Source organism: Dunckerocampus dactyliophorus, chromosome 11 (assembly GCF_027744805.1).
Source record: "Dunckerocampus dactyliophorus isolate RoL2022-P2 chromosome 11, RoL_Ddac_1.1, whole genome shotgun sequence".
Lineage (NCBI taxonomy): Eukaryota > Metazoa > Chordata > Actinopteri > Syngnathiformes > Syngnathidae > Dunckerocampus > Dunckerocampus dactyliophorus.
Genome location: NC_072829.1, coordinates 3,802,873 through 3,820,980, shown reverse-complemented (window position 1 = coordinate 3,820,980; position 18,108 = coordinate 3,802,873). Strand labels below are relative to the sequence as shown.

Below are 18,108 nucleotides of genomic sequence, written 5' to 3'. Positions count from 1 at the left end.
ACGCTACGATGCCTCCACGTCACGCTATGATGGCGTCACATTATGACATCATACTATGACAACATGAAGCTATGATGACATCATACTCATGCTAGCCTCAACGTCACACTTTTGATGTCAATCTGACATCACACAATGACGTCACGCTACGACATGCAATGACGACATCATAGGATCACGACGTCACGTGATGATATCATACTATGACCTCACGTTATGATATCATCATGACGATGTCACCCTCTGATGACATTACACTGTGACATCATGCTATGACAACATGAAGCTATGATGACATCACACTCATGCTATGACGACGTCACACTTTGACAACGTCAATCTGACATGACAACGTCACGCTACGACATGCAACGACAACCTATGATCACGACATCACGCTATGATGACGTCGTCTTGATGTCACACTATGACGACGTCATACTATGATGACTTCACGCTGTGACGCCCATGGTGCTGCGATGACATCACGCTATGACGACGTTGCCTCGGCATCACGCTGTGACGATGTCACACTATGACGACATCACGCCACAACGACGTCACACGGTGTCAACATCACACTATGACGACACGCAATGACAGCGTCACGCTATGAAGTCACACTATGCTATGACAACATCACACTATGACATCACGCTATGATGTCAATCTGACATCACGTGATGACGTCACCTCGACTTTACGCTATAACATCATGCTATGATGCTTTGACGTGCCACTATGATGACATCACGCTCATGCTATGACGACTGATCATGAAAACTAAGACATGAATAACATCACATTAAAAGCACAAAATGAATGCCGACCCACCATCCACCAGTTCAAGCCTGGAGTTTTTCCAGAGAGATGATTACATGGCTGTTTGACGTGTGTGGGAAAAGGCAGTGTGCTAGCATGAATTAACTTGAGACAAATGTGCACATTAGCACTCAATAAGTCATCAAAACTTACCTTTATGCATTCCTACGTAGTATGAGCATTTGACACCAAATATGAGGTGAAAGAAAAATGGTAAAAATACAGTAGAAAGTACAGAGAGAAAGTTAGCACGCACACAATGGACATGTGTCAAGTGAGACGGATGTAACAAAGAGAATCTGGCCACTTTTCAAAATAAAACATACAAAAATAAAACAAAAATAATGGAAATGATTTTTTCTTTCTGTGCGGCCCGGTACCGAATGACCCCTGGGGGTTGGGGGTCACTGTGTTACACTATGATGACATCATGCTATAACGACGTCGCACTATGACGACATCACAGTATGAGGACGTCAGCGTTGAGCTGACGATTAAAGCAAGACATGATCAATCGGACCTCGCAGCGGACCGGTCCAAAAGAACATTTGTGCGCGTCTACCAGAGAAGAAGATGCTTCCAGAAGTTTGGAAGCGTAAACAAAACAAAGTGGTCGTCGGGAGAATCCGTCTCTTTAAGTTCTGCTCCTTTACGGCCCGTCTAATCGCTTATTTATTAGCTCCATTCGTTAGCGGCCTGCTCCACTGTGGCCTCATTACCAGCCCGGTTCTGCCCGGGAATTCCAGGATAATTACGAGCTTCATTGTTTTAATAAGAGTCTCACATCCTGGATTCTTCTTCACGGCTCCCAGCGGGACCGCTAGCGGGCCGACGGCGGACAGATGGATCCGAGGTAGCAACTCGGACTTGTTAAAATCATGTCCTGTCCGCTTGTGTGTGACGATGATGATGATGTCATCAGTCCACGTGTAAAATAAAGAACGATGACGCTCATTAAGATGTTCAAAAAGTGGCTTTGATTAGCAAATGTGTGTAGAATCTTCTAGAACCGCAGTAGAACCATGATAACACTTTTACACCAGCACACGTCAGTGGGGTTTAGCATAGCGGCTAGTCTCCATTTGGGCGCCAAGTCACATGGTGGTCACTTCCTGTCAACACATCATGTGACCACATTGTGCATGCACCACTTCCTGTTCAGCAGGCTCCGCCCACTGAGGGGGTGGGAGCAAGTAGAGAATGCATATGCATGAGGAAGAAGCAGCGCTGGGACTCACAGCTGCATTAGAGCGCACGTACATGCACGCCGCCGCCCCCGGGTTACGCCCCGGCCTCTCCCCGAGGATGCCGCTAACGCTGGCCGGCGTTGAAAGACGTCGCCTGGCGTCTTTAATGCAAATGTCCTTCTCCTTGCTCTGACAGGCTAATGGAGCACTCGGGTGCTCCCACAATGCACCTGTGACCCTGAGCGCGCTTGCCCCATGCGGACCCCCCTTCTCAGGAGATGTCTCAGCCTCCTGTGGTCTTCGCCATTTGTTAACCCCGCCCACACCAGCCTGGTATCCTGATCCTACGTGACGCTAACGCTGAGAACCACAGCTGGACCAAACCAGTGGACCAACCAAACCGTGAAACCAGACCAGACCAACGGACCAACCAGCTTCTGTATGACTTTGACTTCCTGTTGCTCGTGTTATCGTGTGTGCGGCCTGTTACTTTTTTAGCTGTAAATCTGCCTCCATTGAAGTGTCTTCTTCCATGAGCACCGACACAGCGACCCACCTCGGTCCAGAAGACCTCGCTGGGCTCTGGGCTGGCGCCAGCGCAAGTTCTGCTGAGATCATTACTGGTGTTGGTTACATCCACACTACACCCCCCTCCCAACATGCTGGATCCATTTGGGCTGCAAGCGGCCGACTAATTTATGAATGCTGGATCTGGCCCGACAGGCCGCCACTGTGATGGCCTCCAGCTGGTGGCGAGCCGCAGGTGGACCTTAATGGACCAGTGAGGACCGCCCGCACCAACAAGAACACTAAAAGTCCAAATGTTTCTTGAGGTCACAACGTGACATCAGCTCGAGATGGCGTGAGCTGAAATCATTATCACCTGAAATGTTGGCGGTATCTCCTCAACCTCAGGACCAGGTCTCAGGACCAATTATCAGCACCAGGTCTAACGACCAGTCTTTACAAGAACCAGGGATGTGCTTCTAGGACGACTGGACAGGTTTGCCTGATGACTTGCAGGTGGGAGGCGGTCCTTGGAGTTGTGGGCTTCCTGAGTGGGCGTGTCCGTGTTTGTGTGTCTGCAGGAGGAAGTGAGCAAAAGGGGGCGTCGACTGTGAGAACATGTGACCAGGTGAGGGAGCAAGTAATAGAGGACATTACCAGTGTGGGCGGTACCAGGCCAGGGTCAAAATGACATCACTGATGACATCGTCGGTGTACCCTCACCTTTTGCCTGCAGGTAGACATAGATATTGATACATACAGTAGATATGTAGAAAGATAGCAATATGTATATAGATATATCAATATAAAGATACTAGGTATATAGTATAGATATCAATACATAGATATACAGTAGATAAATGGAGATACAACTATACTTATATAGATGTATCCAGTAGATACATATTAACATATGTATCTATGTCTAGATATATAATGTAGATAGAGATATTGATAGATGGAGAAATAGTTAAATAGGCAGAGGTGTATCCATATATACACTACCACTAGTTTTAGAACACGCCCATTTTTCCAGTTATTTACTGGACTTCAAGTCGTTTAAGTCCAATGAATAGCTTGAAATTGTACAAAGGTAAGCGGCGAAGTGGCGGAGGTTAAAAAAAAGGTAAGGTTACCCAAAAGTGACCAATAATGTGTGTTTCAGAATTATACCATAAGGCCTGTTTCAAATGGGTCAACAATTCAAAGCTGTTCTGCAGACAAGGAGGTGGATCAAGCCTTGGGAGTTGCTGCAACTAATCCCTGCAGGTGTTCCAAGTTCTGGAGTACTTACTACCTCCTCCGTCTGCATAAAAGCAGTGTTTGGAACACACTGTGGTACTACAGTATACCCTCAAAATGGCAAGAAGAAAAGGAACAGAGACAGTGATTGCCCCCTTCCTGATTTCTTATTTTTTTGCATGTTTGTCACACTTAAATGTTTCATGGAACAAATTTAAAAATTAGTCGACACAACTGAACACAACAAAATGCAGTTTTGAAATGAAACTTTTTATTTTTATGAGCGAAAACAAATCCAAACCTAAACAGCCCTGTGTGGAAAAGTAATTGCCCCCCCGTTAAAACTTAACTGAGATTATTTGAGATCTATCAGTGTGGAAAGGTTATAAAGCCATTTCTAAAGCTTTGGGACTCCAGCGAACCACAGTGAGAGCCATTATCCACAAATGGTGAAAACATGGAACAGTGGTGAACCTTCCCAGGAGTGGCTGGCCAACCAAAATTACATAGAGAGCGCAGCAACGACTCATCCAAGAGATCACAAAAGACCCCACAACAACATCCAAAGAACATGAATCCTCCATAAGAAAGACACTGGGCAAAAACGGCCTTCATGCCTGAGTTCCAAGTCCAAAACCACTGCTGAACAAAAAGAACATTAAGGCTCATCTCAATTTTGCCAGAAAACATCTTGATGATCCCCAAGACCTTTGGGAAAATACTCTGTGGTCTGACGAGGCAAAAGTTGAACCTTTTGGAGGGTGTGTGTCCCATTATATCTGGCGTAAAAGTAACGCATTTCAGAAAAAGAACATCTTAGCAACAGTAAAATAGGGTGGTGGTAGTGTGATGGTCTGGGGCTGTTGTGCTGCTTCAGGACCGGGAAGACTTGCTGTGATAAATGGAACCATGAATTCTGCTGTCTACCAAAAACAACGTTGAAATGAAAATATATACATTTAGTGCATTTTGGTTATTAGCCTAGAATTTGATACTATCGTTTAGCATTTTAAAATAAAAACAAGTGGCTGCATTTGGCTGAGAGTGACAATACATAGACTAACGTGAGGTGTTTTTCAACTGCTACATTGTGTTTATGTGCGTGAAAAAAATGAAAATGTTCTCCTTGACAGGCCCTGTCGGTGTGGCACTAAAGTGTAGTGTTATATTGTTTTACAAAGTCACAGCTTACCATGGCGTACAAATCTAGTTTGCAGAAGTGGAGTGAGTGAGACGGCAGAGCTGCGTGTGCCTGTGTGTGAGGGGGGGGTGTCAGGGCAGAGGGAAGCACAGGGTGCAGCACAGACACACAGGAACTGAGCGACAGCAAAAAAAAGTGAATATATCGGTTACATATTCACCGATATCCATTCAGCGGTCATATGTAGATGCTTTGGTAGGCGAAACAAGGGGGGGAGGAGTCAGGTGATGTCATCTTTATTGAAGAGATTCTGTACAAAAAGCACGTCAGTATCACAGGAGGAAACAAACAAACATGCACACGTATGTACAGCGTGTCGCACACAGGGAGTGGTCAACTTTGTGCTTTGATAAACTTTTTTTTCTCATTTTGTCACACAAAGAAAACATTGAAAAACAAACAAGAAGGTCAAAGTTCACTTCCTGAAACAACTTCTTCCGCTCCTCATGTCGGCCATCTTGTTTTTGTATTTTTTTCCATATATTTATTTATATATTTATATATTTATGAACTTATTTGGAAAAGTTCCATTGCACTGGTTGAAGATAAGAAAGAAGGTTGGACCTGACGTTGACACTGAAGATGTCATACAGTAGGAACATGTGACACGTGATGGCGTCATACAAAAGCCGTCAAAGTTGGATGACGAAAAAGAGAAAATGTCAAAAAGTCACAGCTTCCTGATTGGAATGTGCTTCACAAGCTGTTCAGTGGGGGCGCTGCTAGCTTCACTTTAGCCACTAATAATAATAATAAGACAAAGACCAAGAAGACGTGGACAGCTTTAGCTGAAGAAGAAAAAAAAACACTTTTTAACGTCCTGGACGATGATGTCATGACTTTTTTACAAAAAGTTCTTTTTTACAATATTAAAAGACAGCAAACATCAAATGCAGGTTATAAACACATAGAAAAGAAGCACAAGAAGAAGAAGAAGAAAAGGATTCCAGTCGCACTGGTCCAGTTTTCCTGCTCCTCCAGACGCCATCGTGGCGAAGACGCTGGAAGACTCAACTCGGATTGAAAAAGCTTGGAAATTGTCATTCCGGTTAGGAAGAGAAGGAATGAAAGGTTCGAGATTGTTCCATCCCGAAGGAGGAATTCACATTAAAGATGACTAAAAAAAATGTGTGGTCTTCCATGTTGATGGAATCTTCTGGAAACGGCTGATTGGTGTTCTGATGATGTCATCCACACTGAGGTGACATCATCATCTGTCACACGACCATCAGAGGGATCCGTCAACCCGGTCCGATGGCCCAAGGGGCTGAAGGGGGCGGCGGCTGCTCACATGGGCGGGACGATGAGACCCGCCATGGCTGCAAGGAGACAAACACAAAGAGTCACCGTCAGCCCGACAACCACGCCACCGCCGCCGCCATCGTCGTATTCCCTGGAAGACCCGGAAAGCTCCTCGCACCATGTGACCAAAAGCGTTCCTTTCTAAAGTTATGGATCAACTTTGATCTCGCCGTACGTGGAGGGCGGGCGGAGGGGGAAGGTTGGTGGGGGGGTGGGCGGGTGCTATGCTCACCCTGCAGGTTGCCGCCATTGGAGGAGGTGCAGGCGGGGGGCGGCGAGGTCTGTGGCCGCACGACGGGGGCGAAGGCGCTCTTCTGTTTGACTGCAGAGACCATATGGACAGGAGAGAATGAATAAGGGCCTATGGGAGAGGAGGAAGAAGACGGTGAGGAAGACCACGGTAGGAAGGACCAAGTGAGCGGCGGGAGGATGAGGAGGATGAGGAGGAAGAATGACTCCCTGACGTCCGACAAAGTTGATCCATAACTTCAACAAGGTGTCACCATAGCGACATCACATTGTCTCCATGCAGTTAGCCTAGCCTCGCTAACCAGCCTTGATGCTAAGCTACGCTAACAGAGGATGTCAGAACGTGAAGGATGCGGTGAAGATGTTAGTGTGAGGGAGGGGAGGGAGGGGTCAACGCATGGTGGTGGAGACGTGAGCCCTGCCCTGTGGTTGACAAGGCCGCCAAAAGACAAATGGCCATGCCTCAACCCGCGTACTATCGCACTTCCTTTCTTTTGTACACTTAGTCTTTTGAGCGCATAAGTGCGTTCACACTGAGCAGTACAGGCACAATACAGTGCACTAACTCCAGTGGTTGCAATTCACCATTAAAAGGGACACAGGGCACACAGTGTACTTATCCAAGTGTACTGACGGAAGTATTCCATTTGAGACACAGCCTATCCGCCGAGGCTTGCCAATCAAATTTCCTCGCCCCCTTTGACTCCACCCCTAGCGGCAAGCATCTCATCGGCACTCACTTGCATAAGCCGAGTTGGCGCCTGTGCCGTTGAGGAAGCCGGGCGATCCGGGCACGGCCAGGTTGCCCATGGCGGCCGCGCCGTACCCGTTCATGGAGGACGTGATGGTGGAGTAGTTGGACTGCTGTGGCGTGGAGCTGGGAGCGTAACCACGAGGAGACACGCTGCTGGAGTTGCGGGAATAACCTGCCGAGAGACGCACGTCAGTCAAAAAACAACTGACCCCTCCCCCACGGCCACAAATACATATATGTAGGACAAACAGATGCACTGTGGTATAGATATTAACAGGTAGATGACCTTGGTCAGCCTGTGAGGCTTCTGAGATGTTGACGGCGAGCTGGCTGCTGAAGGAGTTGACGCCCATCATTCCCGAGTGGGCGGAGCCTCCGAGCGACGGCAGTTGGTTGTGAGCGCGCGGGACGCTGTAGAGCGCCTCCGTCAGGTCGGCCGCTCGCTTCAGGATGATCTCCTGGGGGGCAAAAGACGTACATGAGCATGTCCTGCCAGGGAAGGGTCAGAGGTCAAAGAGTCACCTGGTTGTTGTGAGGCATCCCGTAGAGAGCCTCCACCAGGTCAGCCGCACGCTTCAACAGCACTTCCTGCGACACACACACACACAGCAGGCGTCAGTCATGTGACACTTTGACCACACCCACCATTTCTCTCAGCGACTGCTTTTGTCCAATAAAAGCACAGTGGGAGGAGCTTTCAACCAATCATAGACGAGGTTTGCATGTATTTTTACTCTGAAGAAACAAAAAAGGTAGAACACCAGGGTAGACTATAAAAGGTAGAACATACAATGTAGGACATGGGACATAAAAGGTGGAACAAACAAGGTAGAACAAGCCTGCAGTAGAACACATGAAATAGAAAGTAGAATATACAAGGTAGAACATACGAGGTAGAACACACTGTACAAAGAATGAACATAAAAGGTTGAAACATACATAGGCAGAACAACAAGGTAGAATATAAAAGGCGGGACTTACAAGGGGGAAGAAACAAGGTAGAACTGTACAAAGAAGAACATACTGCATAGAACATAAAAAGGTGGAAAACACAAGGTGGAACAAACAAGGTACAACACAAGAGGTAGAACATACAAGGTAGAACATAAAAAGTGGAACATACAAGACACAAGGTAGAACACAAAACATAGAACACACAAGGTAGAACAAAAAAGTAGAACAAACTAGGTAGAATATACAACATAGAACAAACAAGGTGAAACATACGAGGTAGAACATAAAAGGCGAAACAAACTAGGTAGAACACACAAAGTAGAACACACAAGATGGAACATACAAGGTACAACATACAAGGTGGAAAAAATAAGGTAGAACATAAAAGGTAGAACAAACTAGGTAGAATCTATGAGGTGGAACATACACGGTGAAACAAACAAGGTAGAACAAACTGGGTAGAATATGCAAGGTAGAACATAAAACGTGGAACACACATGGTCGAACAAGCAAGTTAGAATATATAAGATACAACATACAAGGTAGAAAATACGAGGTAGAACAGAAATGTCGGAACAAACTACAAGTAGGTAGAACACACAACGTACAACTCGGTAGAATATACGAAGTAGAACATAAAAGGTGGAACATAGAAGGTAGAAAAACCAAGGCAGCAAAAAGTAAAAGAAGGGAGGAGAAACCAGACAGAAGGAAAGGAAGGAAGAATGGAGGAAATAAGGAATCAGGGAAGGAGAGAAGGCAGTGTGTTTGTCCATCATACAAACATCTTCATTTGAGAGATTCCCAGAGGAGAAGAGGCGGGGAGGTGGAGGCCTCTGCTGGCGTTCCCATGGGTATTACACCTGACCACCATCCTTCCTTGCTTCCTTACTTCCATTCTTTGCTCACTTATCCTTTCCTTCTTCTTACTTTCCTTGTCTCCTTCCTTCCCTCTTTATAGCATGCTTTCCTTCCTTTCTTTAACTACTCTCATTTTCTTCCTTTCCTGACCACGGGCACACACACACGACTGGACTTTCGTCAAAGCCGTACGAAGGAAGCGCTAGCGACGCTAGTTCTAATTATCATCAACATCAACATAGAAATAAAAGACTAAGTTAGACGTTTAAAAAGATGGGCCAATCAGGAGTGGCATCACCGAGATGTCAAAAGATGGCTGACCCGTGTCACCCTGGTTACCGCGTTGCTGTGTGGAATGAAAGAAGTTGAGTAAATTTGTGTTAAATCCAGTAAAAAGGAGAAGAGCAGAACGGCCACCTGCTTGTTCCGCCCCCTCCTGTCCATCACCTCACATATTCTTCCTCCTGGCTCTTCTATTTTATTGCCTGCTTTCTGGGGGCTTAATTAGGGGGGCCGCCTCCGTGCTGGAGGAGGTGCGGCCGATCAGGGATGAGCGTGACCCCCGAGGAGGCGCCATCAGACAGCGGCCTTAACAATGATAAATCACCCCCAGCACGGCGGTGGTGGCGGCGAGGAGCTGCTCCTGTGAAATATGGAGGGGGAGGGGGCGGGTCCAGATGAGCGATTATCAGAGCTCTTCTAACGACGAGGGTTAATTTCATTCATCTCATGAATAGAATCTGCTCATTATTGTCAATGAGAGCAGGAAACGTCCTCATTCATGAGGCAGATCACAACTAACGAGTCCGCACGGGACCCCGCCCTCCGGTCAGGACGTGGGTCAAGCGTCAGAACACGCCATCTTGACCTCCAAAGATGTTTCATGTGTGTCATCTCATGAATACTCAAATAGTCAGTGAGCGCTGGATGGACTGTGTTGATTGTTGACTGATGTGTGTCATATTATATCACATCATACATACGGACAATGTCACATGACCTCTGCTGACACGCTGAAATGCTTGGGCCCGACACGGAAAACAGACAGGCGTGAACGACCTGCCCTCTGCCCCACCCCTCGCTTAAACCAGATGAGGGTTAGTGGCTGCATCCCGTGCGAGCACCGTGTAATCGTCCACATGGCGCGCGACAACGAATCAATCTGCCCACAAAGAAAAACGTCCCGTCAGAACGTCGCTCTCCATCGCCGCTGCCAAGCCAGCAGGTGAAAACAAAAGTGAAGTGACAGGCGGAGTTAACCCTCCCGCTGTGCGGTCACGCGCTCCCTTCGCCGCCGACACGCGTGTCACCACCTCACCGGCTGCCAGCCAACAATGAGAAGAAGAGCGATGCGGCGCCTTATTGGCTTTCTTTGACGACATAAATATTCACAAGGAGGAAGAGGTGAAGGCTCGCCATCATGGCGGCCACGCGACCTGCGCTCACTATTAGCATCAATTTACAAACAAACTGCTTTTTCTCTGGTGTCACCTTTTGATAAATGGCTTCAATTTGGCAGCTGCGTTCAGTGTCACAGCCCATCTGCCGCCTCGCCGCCACCACCGCCGCCTCGCACAATCTGCCTCAGCTCGCCTCCACAATAATCTCGTCATAGCGAGCAGGCCTTCATTCCCGTGACGTTCTCTTAAACGACTCCACGTTAGCTGCTTCACAGTGACCTTTCACCTCGCAACGCTAAGCCCAGGAAACAATGCCTGCCTGCCATGTTCCTCTTTTAAGATCTATAGTGGGACGGTTGCCATGGCAATGACAGCCACCTCAACTTTAAAGGCAAACATCACAACAAACATCTTCCTGTCATCTCGTAGAAATATACGAACATTCAACAGATCATAAAAGGTAGAACATACAGCGTAGAGCGTACAGGCTAGAACATACAAGGTAGAATATACAAGATAGCATATAAACAAGGTGGAACACAATTGGTAGAACCTGCAAGGTGTAACATACAAGGTGGAACAAACATGGTGGAGCATCCAAGGTAAAATATAAACAGAAAAACAAGGTTGAACATGCAAGGGAGAACTTACATGGTAGAAAGCACAAGGTGGAACAAACAAGGTAGAAAACACAAAGTGGAACATGCAGGGAAGAACATCCAATGTGGAACATACAAGGTAGAACAAACAAGGAAGAATATAAAGGGTAGAACAAGCAAGGTGAAACATGCAAAGCTGGACACGCATGTTGGAGCGTACAAGGTAGAATGTACAAGATGGAACAAACAAGGTAGAGCAAACAAGGTGGAATATTCAGGTAAGAACATCCAATGTGGAACATACAAGTAGAACGTACAAGGTGGAATGTACAAGGTAGAACATGCAAGGGGGAACATAAATGATGGAACATACAGGGAAGAACATCCAATATGGAACATAGAAGGTAGAACAAACAATGTAGAACAAGGTGGAACAAATGAGGTAGAGTATCCAAGGTATAACATACAAGGTAGAACATAAACAGTTGAAAAAACAAGGTAGAACATGCAAGGTGGAACACACAAGATGGAACAAACAGGGAAGGACATCCAATGTAGATTGTACAAGGTAAAATAAACAAGGTGGAACATACAGGGAAGGAAATCCAATGTGGAACAAAAAAGGTAGAACAAAGATGGTAGCGTATCCAATGTAGAACAAATAGTCGAAACAAGGTAAAACATGCAGGAACAAACAAGGTAGAACTTGCATGGTGAAATGTACAAGGTGGAACATACAAGGTGGAACAAACAAGGTAGAACATACACGGTAGAACGTACAATGTGGAACACACAACGCAAACAATGTACAACATACAGGGAAGAAGATCCAATGTGGAACATTCAAGTAGAACATAAACAGTAGAAAAAACAAGATAGAAAATGCAAGGTGAAAAAAACATGGTAGAACTTACAAGGTAGAATGTAAACAGTAGAAAAACAAGGTAGAACATGCAAGGGGGAACAAACATGGTAGAACTTACAAGGTGGAGCAAACAAGGGGAACATACATGGAAGGACATCCGATGTGGAACATGCAAGGTAGAATCAACAAGGTACAGCATACAAGGTAGAAAAAACAAGGTAGAACATGCAAGGTGGAACAAACAAGGTAGAGCTTACAAGGGAGAATGAAGGTGGAACACACAAGATGGAACATACAAGGTGGGACATACAGGGAAGAACATTCAATGTGGAACAAACAAGGTAGCGCATACAGGGAAGAACATACAATGCAAACAAGAAAACAAAACAGAACCTAGAACCATGTCACCTGGTGCATCTGACCTTTGAACTGACAACAAAGCATTCCCACTGACCTTAGGTAACCTCTCGGGGTCGCCAGGGTGGCGAGGGATGACCTTTTGTAACCTCTGGAAGCCATAGTCGATGGTGGGCTCGTTCAAAGCTGCAAGGCGGACAGACAGACAGAAGCATGTTTACGTTTATTATTGTTTTTATTATTATTTTTCTACAAGTAACACCGAGAAGAGTCAGCTGACGTTCATGGAGTGACCTCATGTACACACTAATTCCAATTTACTTCCTGCCTTCCTCCTCCTGGCGGCAGAAAGATCCGGAAAGGAGACACTTCTCCATAATCAAGTCCATTAATCATAAAATGCTGTCAAATGTGACTTTGGGGACAATTTGTCAGCGCGTCTTTGTCAGCGCGAGCGCTTGTACTGGCTAACGATGATTGACAGGCCGCACGCTGGCCGGTAGAACGGCTCGTTTGTGCTCATTTGCATATGCGCGGTCTTCATGAATAAGAATGGGGTGGCTGAGCGGCGGCGAGCGTCTCCTTCAAAGCGCTCCAAATAGATGTTATTACCATTAGAACAATATTTGTTTTCTTTCCCGGGAATGGCAGCAGCGAGCTGCTAAATCTAATTTGTCCGAGGTGGTTTCAAGCGGCGGCGGAGAGAAGAGGCTTTCAGCGGGAGGCGGGATGAGAGCTGAAGGGTGACAAAGCGCCAAGGGACGTGCTGCTGGCTGCTGCGGCGGCCATGCTGGATGGAAGACGGATTCTTTGTGGAATCCCAAAGAGACCTTTTGTGGCTGCAAGGCTGAAAGGAAAAACCCAGACTCCCAGATTATTTCCCCGTGCTCCAAAATCCCAACTCCTGAAGCAAAAAGACTTCCTGGTTGAACTTTGACATCAGCACCTAATTGGTTCTTATGTAAATCATTTATTCTTGCTGTTGTGGGTCTTCTTCCATGCTTCCATACGAAGAAGCAGAAGATGAGCTCGTCAGTGTCGTCATTCCAAACATTTTCCTCATAAAAGCGTTGTTCGTGTCATCATTGAGAGACCATTGTGGCCACGGATACATCAACTAGGTTACGTGTTTCCCGCTGCGGCGACCACAATTCCACGCTTCACAAGAACACGTTGGCGGCATTGATGGCGCCGTGGAAGGCGCAGTCACGTCCACCGCCATATTTCACTTATCATGCGACACAGATTCCATCTTCATACGCAGTATGCTGCTCCCTCCACACGGGTGCCGATTGTGAGGCAATTTCCCATCTTCCTCGGCTGCGTGATTGGCGCGGGTCAGTGGGGCGCCCAGCCCGCCACCACTGATGGTGCCACTCGTCTTTTAGACGGCTGACAGACGCTGAAGTGGGTGCGCTGATTTGTTTCCCGCCGGTCAAGTGGCGTCAGCGGCCATGCTTCCTTTCATTGATCCGCTCCGACATTCCATTCATCAGCTGGTCGTGGCAGGAAGCAGACATTCTCCCTGCTCGAGTGGTTCTCTGTGATTGGACGACGTCGCTACAGTGCAGCCATTTCCTGTCTTGCAGCTGCATCACATTCCTAACAAGAGCGGCGACACCCTGAGGGTGTCTCGGATGTCTCGGATCGGCTCCCGAACAGCTGACTGGATCAAACATCGTCCCAGCTGACGCCGCCGCTCCCGTTTCTGGTGCGGCTCGCTCCGTAACCCAGATGAGGATCTTGCCGCCTGTCGTCCCACAGCTGGCAGGACTTGCCCTCCTGCTTCCTCCCGCAGGAGACGGGGCTGTCGCAACGCGCTCTGTGATTAGAGCTGACACACGCATGCTAATTAGCGTCTAATTAGCTCTCGGTGACGACGGCCTCAAAGAACTAGGCCCCCACCTGAGATGTTACTTTGTGGAGTCGCGGCCCAAAATGCCCCCGCAGAAACAGCTAATTACCTAACATTAGTTCCTCAACTTCCCCGAGTGCGCTCCGATGTGAGGAATGTGATTGGTCCCCGCTGAGGATGCAGAAAGTCCCACCGGGCCGTCAATCAAGAGCAGACTTCAAAGGCAGCGGTGAGAGGAAGACGCACGTCGCCACCACTGCTCAGTAGACGAGCGGCGGCCGTTTAGGGTCAGGGGGTGACAATCAGTTCTGACTGCCCCCCCAACACACACACCAGCTGTCAATCACAGGTCCTGAAATCTCGTTTGAATGTTGTTTGTTGTTTTTGCTCTCAAAGAAGAAGTGGAGGACAAGTGTTGGGTCAACAAGATGAACATGTGGCCCGTGTGTGTATGTGTGAGGGCAGGGCGGGTCTTGGCGTGGTCTCATGAGGGATGATTGATTGTTATTTATTTACTGACCAATCATCTGTTGGTGCAATCAACATCTTCATCATTCTCTTGGTGTCTCTCGCCCTGGGCCGCTTCCTTGGAGTCGAGCCACGGGATCAATTCCTGAAGCTCTTAAGCTCTGCCAAGGAGGAGCAGGGGGGAACGTGCAGGATGACGGCGCTTGTCACCTTCGATGGCCGCCATGATAAAGTTCAAGTTCTTATAGCTGCTATATTCAGGCTTTCTTTTTCCAAACTTGGATGTGGCAAAATAAAATGGCTGTTGAGACGGTGCCAAGATGGTGGACGGGTTCGTATCTGCACGTGCAATCAGACATTAGCATCGCTAAAGGGGGTGGCGGCCATTGTGTGCGTCCCTCTTGTGTGTGGAAGAGAAGACGCTGACATTTACTTATCACGCTAAACAGCTGACATGTGACCTTTCTGCTACTTTGAATGACATCTGGATATTCTGATGGAACCGTCCAGAAAAGCATACGCTCCGATTTTGGAGATAGGGACATGTGGACGCTGCACAATGAGGTCACTGTGTGTTTTATTGTTTCCCTCCTGTGAGTGACGTTTCTAGACGCGCCACTGACCTACCAGGCAGTTCTCACCTGTGTAGACAAAGCGACCCGGCGCTCCCTTGCAGAACTGTTTGGACTTGTAGGACAGCGTGACCTCCACCACGCCGGGAATATGGCGAGGAGGCGTCTGGACCCGGATGGCGTGAGGCGTGATGAGCTGTGGAGGAGAACACATGCTTAGAACATGCAGACCAGAAGCAATGTCACATGCAGCTGTTGGGTCATATCAGAACTTTTAAAGTCTCCCCCAATCTGGGTCATCTCACACACGCGTGTGGGTGTGTGCGTGTGTGTGTGTGGCGCGAAGCCGGGCCAGATGACGTGATCAAGCGAGGAGGCCCGTCAGCGCCGCGTTGCACGGTGAGGTGCCAACGTCTGGTTCCCCGCCAGGTGTTCTGTTCTTGTGGACCCGCTTCAATATTTGATGGTGCTGCTCTACGTGCTCTACATCTACGTGTGTAGGTGTGTCTCTCCTGTACTGTATGTCTCCTGTCTCATCACCATCATAATCCACTCACCTCGCTCCAGACCAGCATGGTTCCAAACACCACCTGCAGGCCGTCAAAGAAGTTGTCTCCGATGAGGATGACGGTGGCGCCTCCGGTGGTCCAGCCTTCGCTCGGGCTGATGGCTTTGATGCACGGCGTGGCTGCTTTGGAGCACAAGACACACATGTGGCACTGTTACACACATACAACAGTGACAACACAGTGCCGGTACCAACAGAACTTGACTGGGTTTATGGGCAAACACGCTAACGCTGACATATGATGGTGACGTAGCGTACATGTAATGTTCACGTTGTCACACACGTTTGAGTTTCAAGGCGGCTGACGTCCACTGCGATTGCCTTATTCATTTCCCGTCTTTTTTGCTAACAATAAACAAGGCAGTGGTGTGGGGGGGGGGTGTTTATATGGACCCTTCATGAATTAACCTGAGAACACAAAGAGGATCAGGCGGCAGGAAGTTGTATGGAGGACGGGTCAGGAGGGGGCCGTGACAAAGATGTGAGCAGATGTTGGCGCTTTTTATCGCCTCTGAAAACATCCCAGCGAGGACGAGATGAAAGGACATGGCGGCGCTGCCACAAGGCCGCCTGGCACCTTCGGACTGCTGATGCGCTCTCAAAGCGGTCTCAAGGTGTTGCTACGGATGACAGAGAAGAATCACATGCTGATGTGACAGCGACAGATTGGTGTCAGGTAACGTTTGTTTTGTCCCGTTGGAAGTGCCAGACAGGTGGGGTCTGCCACAAGTGGAAAAAACCCCCCACTCTCCTCTCGTTTGATCTGGTGCGGCAAGTAGATTCATTCAAATGGCACTTAAAAGGCCCGGGAGAGGACGTCTCTTTGATGTCTGACTCTGTGAGGGCTTCTTTTACTCTATGCCATGTCCCAGATGGGCGGGGTTAGTCTACAGGGGGGCTAAATGATGAGATGGAGTAGGACAAAGGAAAGTTAACTCGTCTTGTATGCTTTTTGACATGCTGTGTCTCAAATGGAATACTTCCGTCAGTACACTTGAATAAGTGCCAAAAATATGTCTCGGTTTCCGTACACTAGCTCAGTTATTTTATGGCCAAACGTTGCCCAAACAAACCATCCACACGTTGGTGACTCCAGAATGGATAATGATTCTTTTACAGTTGGATACTATAGACAGATTCTGGTCAGGGAATGCACAAAGAACGATGAACAACTCTGTTTCTGTTTCCTTTCTTCGTCATTGTGCGCTGTGCACTCTGCGCTGATGAGGCGCAGTGTGTTCTTCACTGCATGTTGCGATACTTACTTAGCCAGTGTGAACGCACTTATGCGCTCACAAGACTAAGTGTAAGTACGCAAGTGCGCCAAAACAGACACAGCACCACGGTGAAGATGGAAGCCGAGGTCAAGGCATCTTACCTTCGGAGGGGTCCAGGCGTCGTGCGCGGCGCCCATGTTTGGAGTTGTTGTGGACAAACATGTTGTCGGAGACGGCCAACACGTGACCATCCACGTTGACGGTGGTGGACACCACAACCTGCACACACAAACAGATCGTCGTTATCGAAGACAGACAGAAAGAAAAACAAGCGGACAGAGCCGTACTCACCTGAAAGCGCCTCATGTCCCGTGGGTTTCCCGCATTTTTCAAACAGTTCTGATTGCACTTGAGGAAGAACTTGAGGAAGAACCTGCAGGAAAAGATGGATAGATGATGTTCTGGTCATACAATGACATATACATATATGCCACATACACATATATATGTTATTACACATTTGTTACATGTAAATCATTACGTGCAGCAGTGCAGCAGAGAGTATTGATCAGCAATAAATACAAATAGCAATGGGGGGAGGCGGGGACAGGCGTGGCTGTCATCCTCCTCACCATCAAGAATGAATTGGCGCCTTAATGCGTTTCTCGCTGCCTCCGTCACATCCATCTCTGGGACCGTAAGTGCAACCCCCCCACGACCTCCCTCGCTCTAACGGAGTGCTTCCTGTTTAATTGGCACATTATCACAATAATAATCCAGGCAGTTAAGAAGCGGCAAGGTCGCAGACAGACATGTCACATTAACCACGGAATAACCTCCCACGCCATCTTCCTCTCCTCCTCCTCCTGGATAAAGATAGAAGTTGAGTGTGGTCGCCATGGCAGCTAACATGTTGACATGGGGACCAGGATGCTTTTACATTGTATCAGCACAACCTGACTGCTGTGGGCAGGGGGTGGGGGGCATGATGTCACCTCGACCACACCCAGGGCATTATGGGAAACTATTAGGTTGGCTTTGGATTACAACACACACACACACATGCGTGTCATGATGTTAGAGTAGAAGCAGCAGAGCAAAATCAATAAGAAAGAATATAAATATATT

The 18,108-nt window shown here is 47.8% G+C and overlaps 1 protein-coding gene across 5 annotated transcripts in view; it reads right to left on the bottom strand.

Moving 5' to 3' along the window:
- Window positions 1–4,074: 4,074 nt before the first annotated feature.
- LOC129189577 (transcription factor COE3-like) overlaps window positions 4,075–18,108 on the bottom strand; it is a 46,734-nt gene continuing 32,700 nt past the window's right edge. Inside the window, exons 8-17 of one of the 5 annotated variants that reach the window (XM_054791399.1) lie at window positions 17,332–17,413; window positions 17,142–17,259; window positions 15,753–15,883; window positions 15,265–15,391; window positions 12,398–12,486; window positions 7,787–7,852; window positions 7,551–7,722; window positions 7,251–7,436; window positions 6,494–6,622; window positions 4,075–6,278 (exon numbers count right to left, since the gene is read on the bottom strand). In XM_054791399.1, coding sequence (XP_054647374.1) covers window positions 6,247–6,278; window positions 6,494–6,622; window positions 7,251–7,436; window positions 7,551–7,722; window positions 7,787–7,852; window positions 12,398–12,486; window positions 15,265–15,391; window positions 15,753–15,883; window positions 17,142–17,259; window positions 17,332–17,413 — 1,132 coding nt within the window. In that variant the 3' untranslated portion in view covers window positions 4,075–6,246. Of the gene's footprint in view, window positions 6,279–6,493; window positions 6,623–7,250; window positions 7,437–7,550; window positions 7,723–7,786; window positions 7,853–12,397; window positions 12,487–15,264; window positions 15,392–15,752; window positions 15,887–17,141; window positions 17,260–17,331; window positions 17,414–18,108 lie in introns of all 5 variants that reach the window. The other 4 variants (XM_054791398.1, XM_054791401.1, XM_054791400.1 and 1 more) reach the window with 4 other exon arrangements.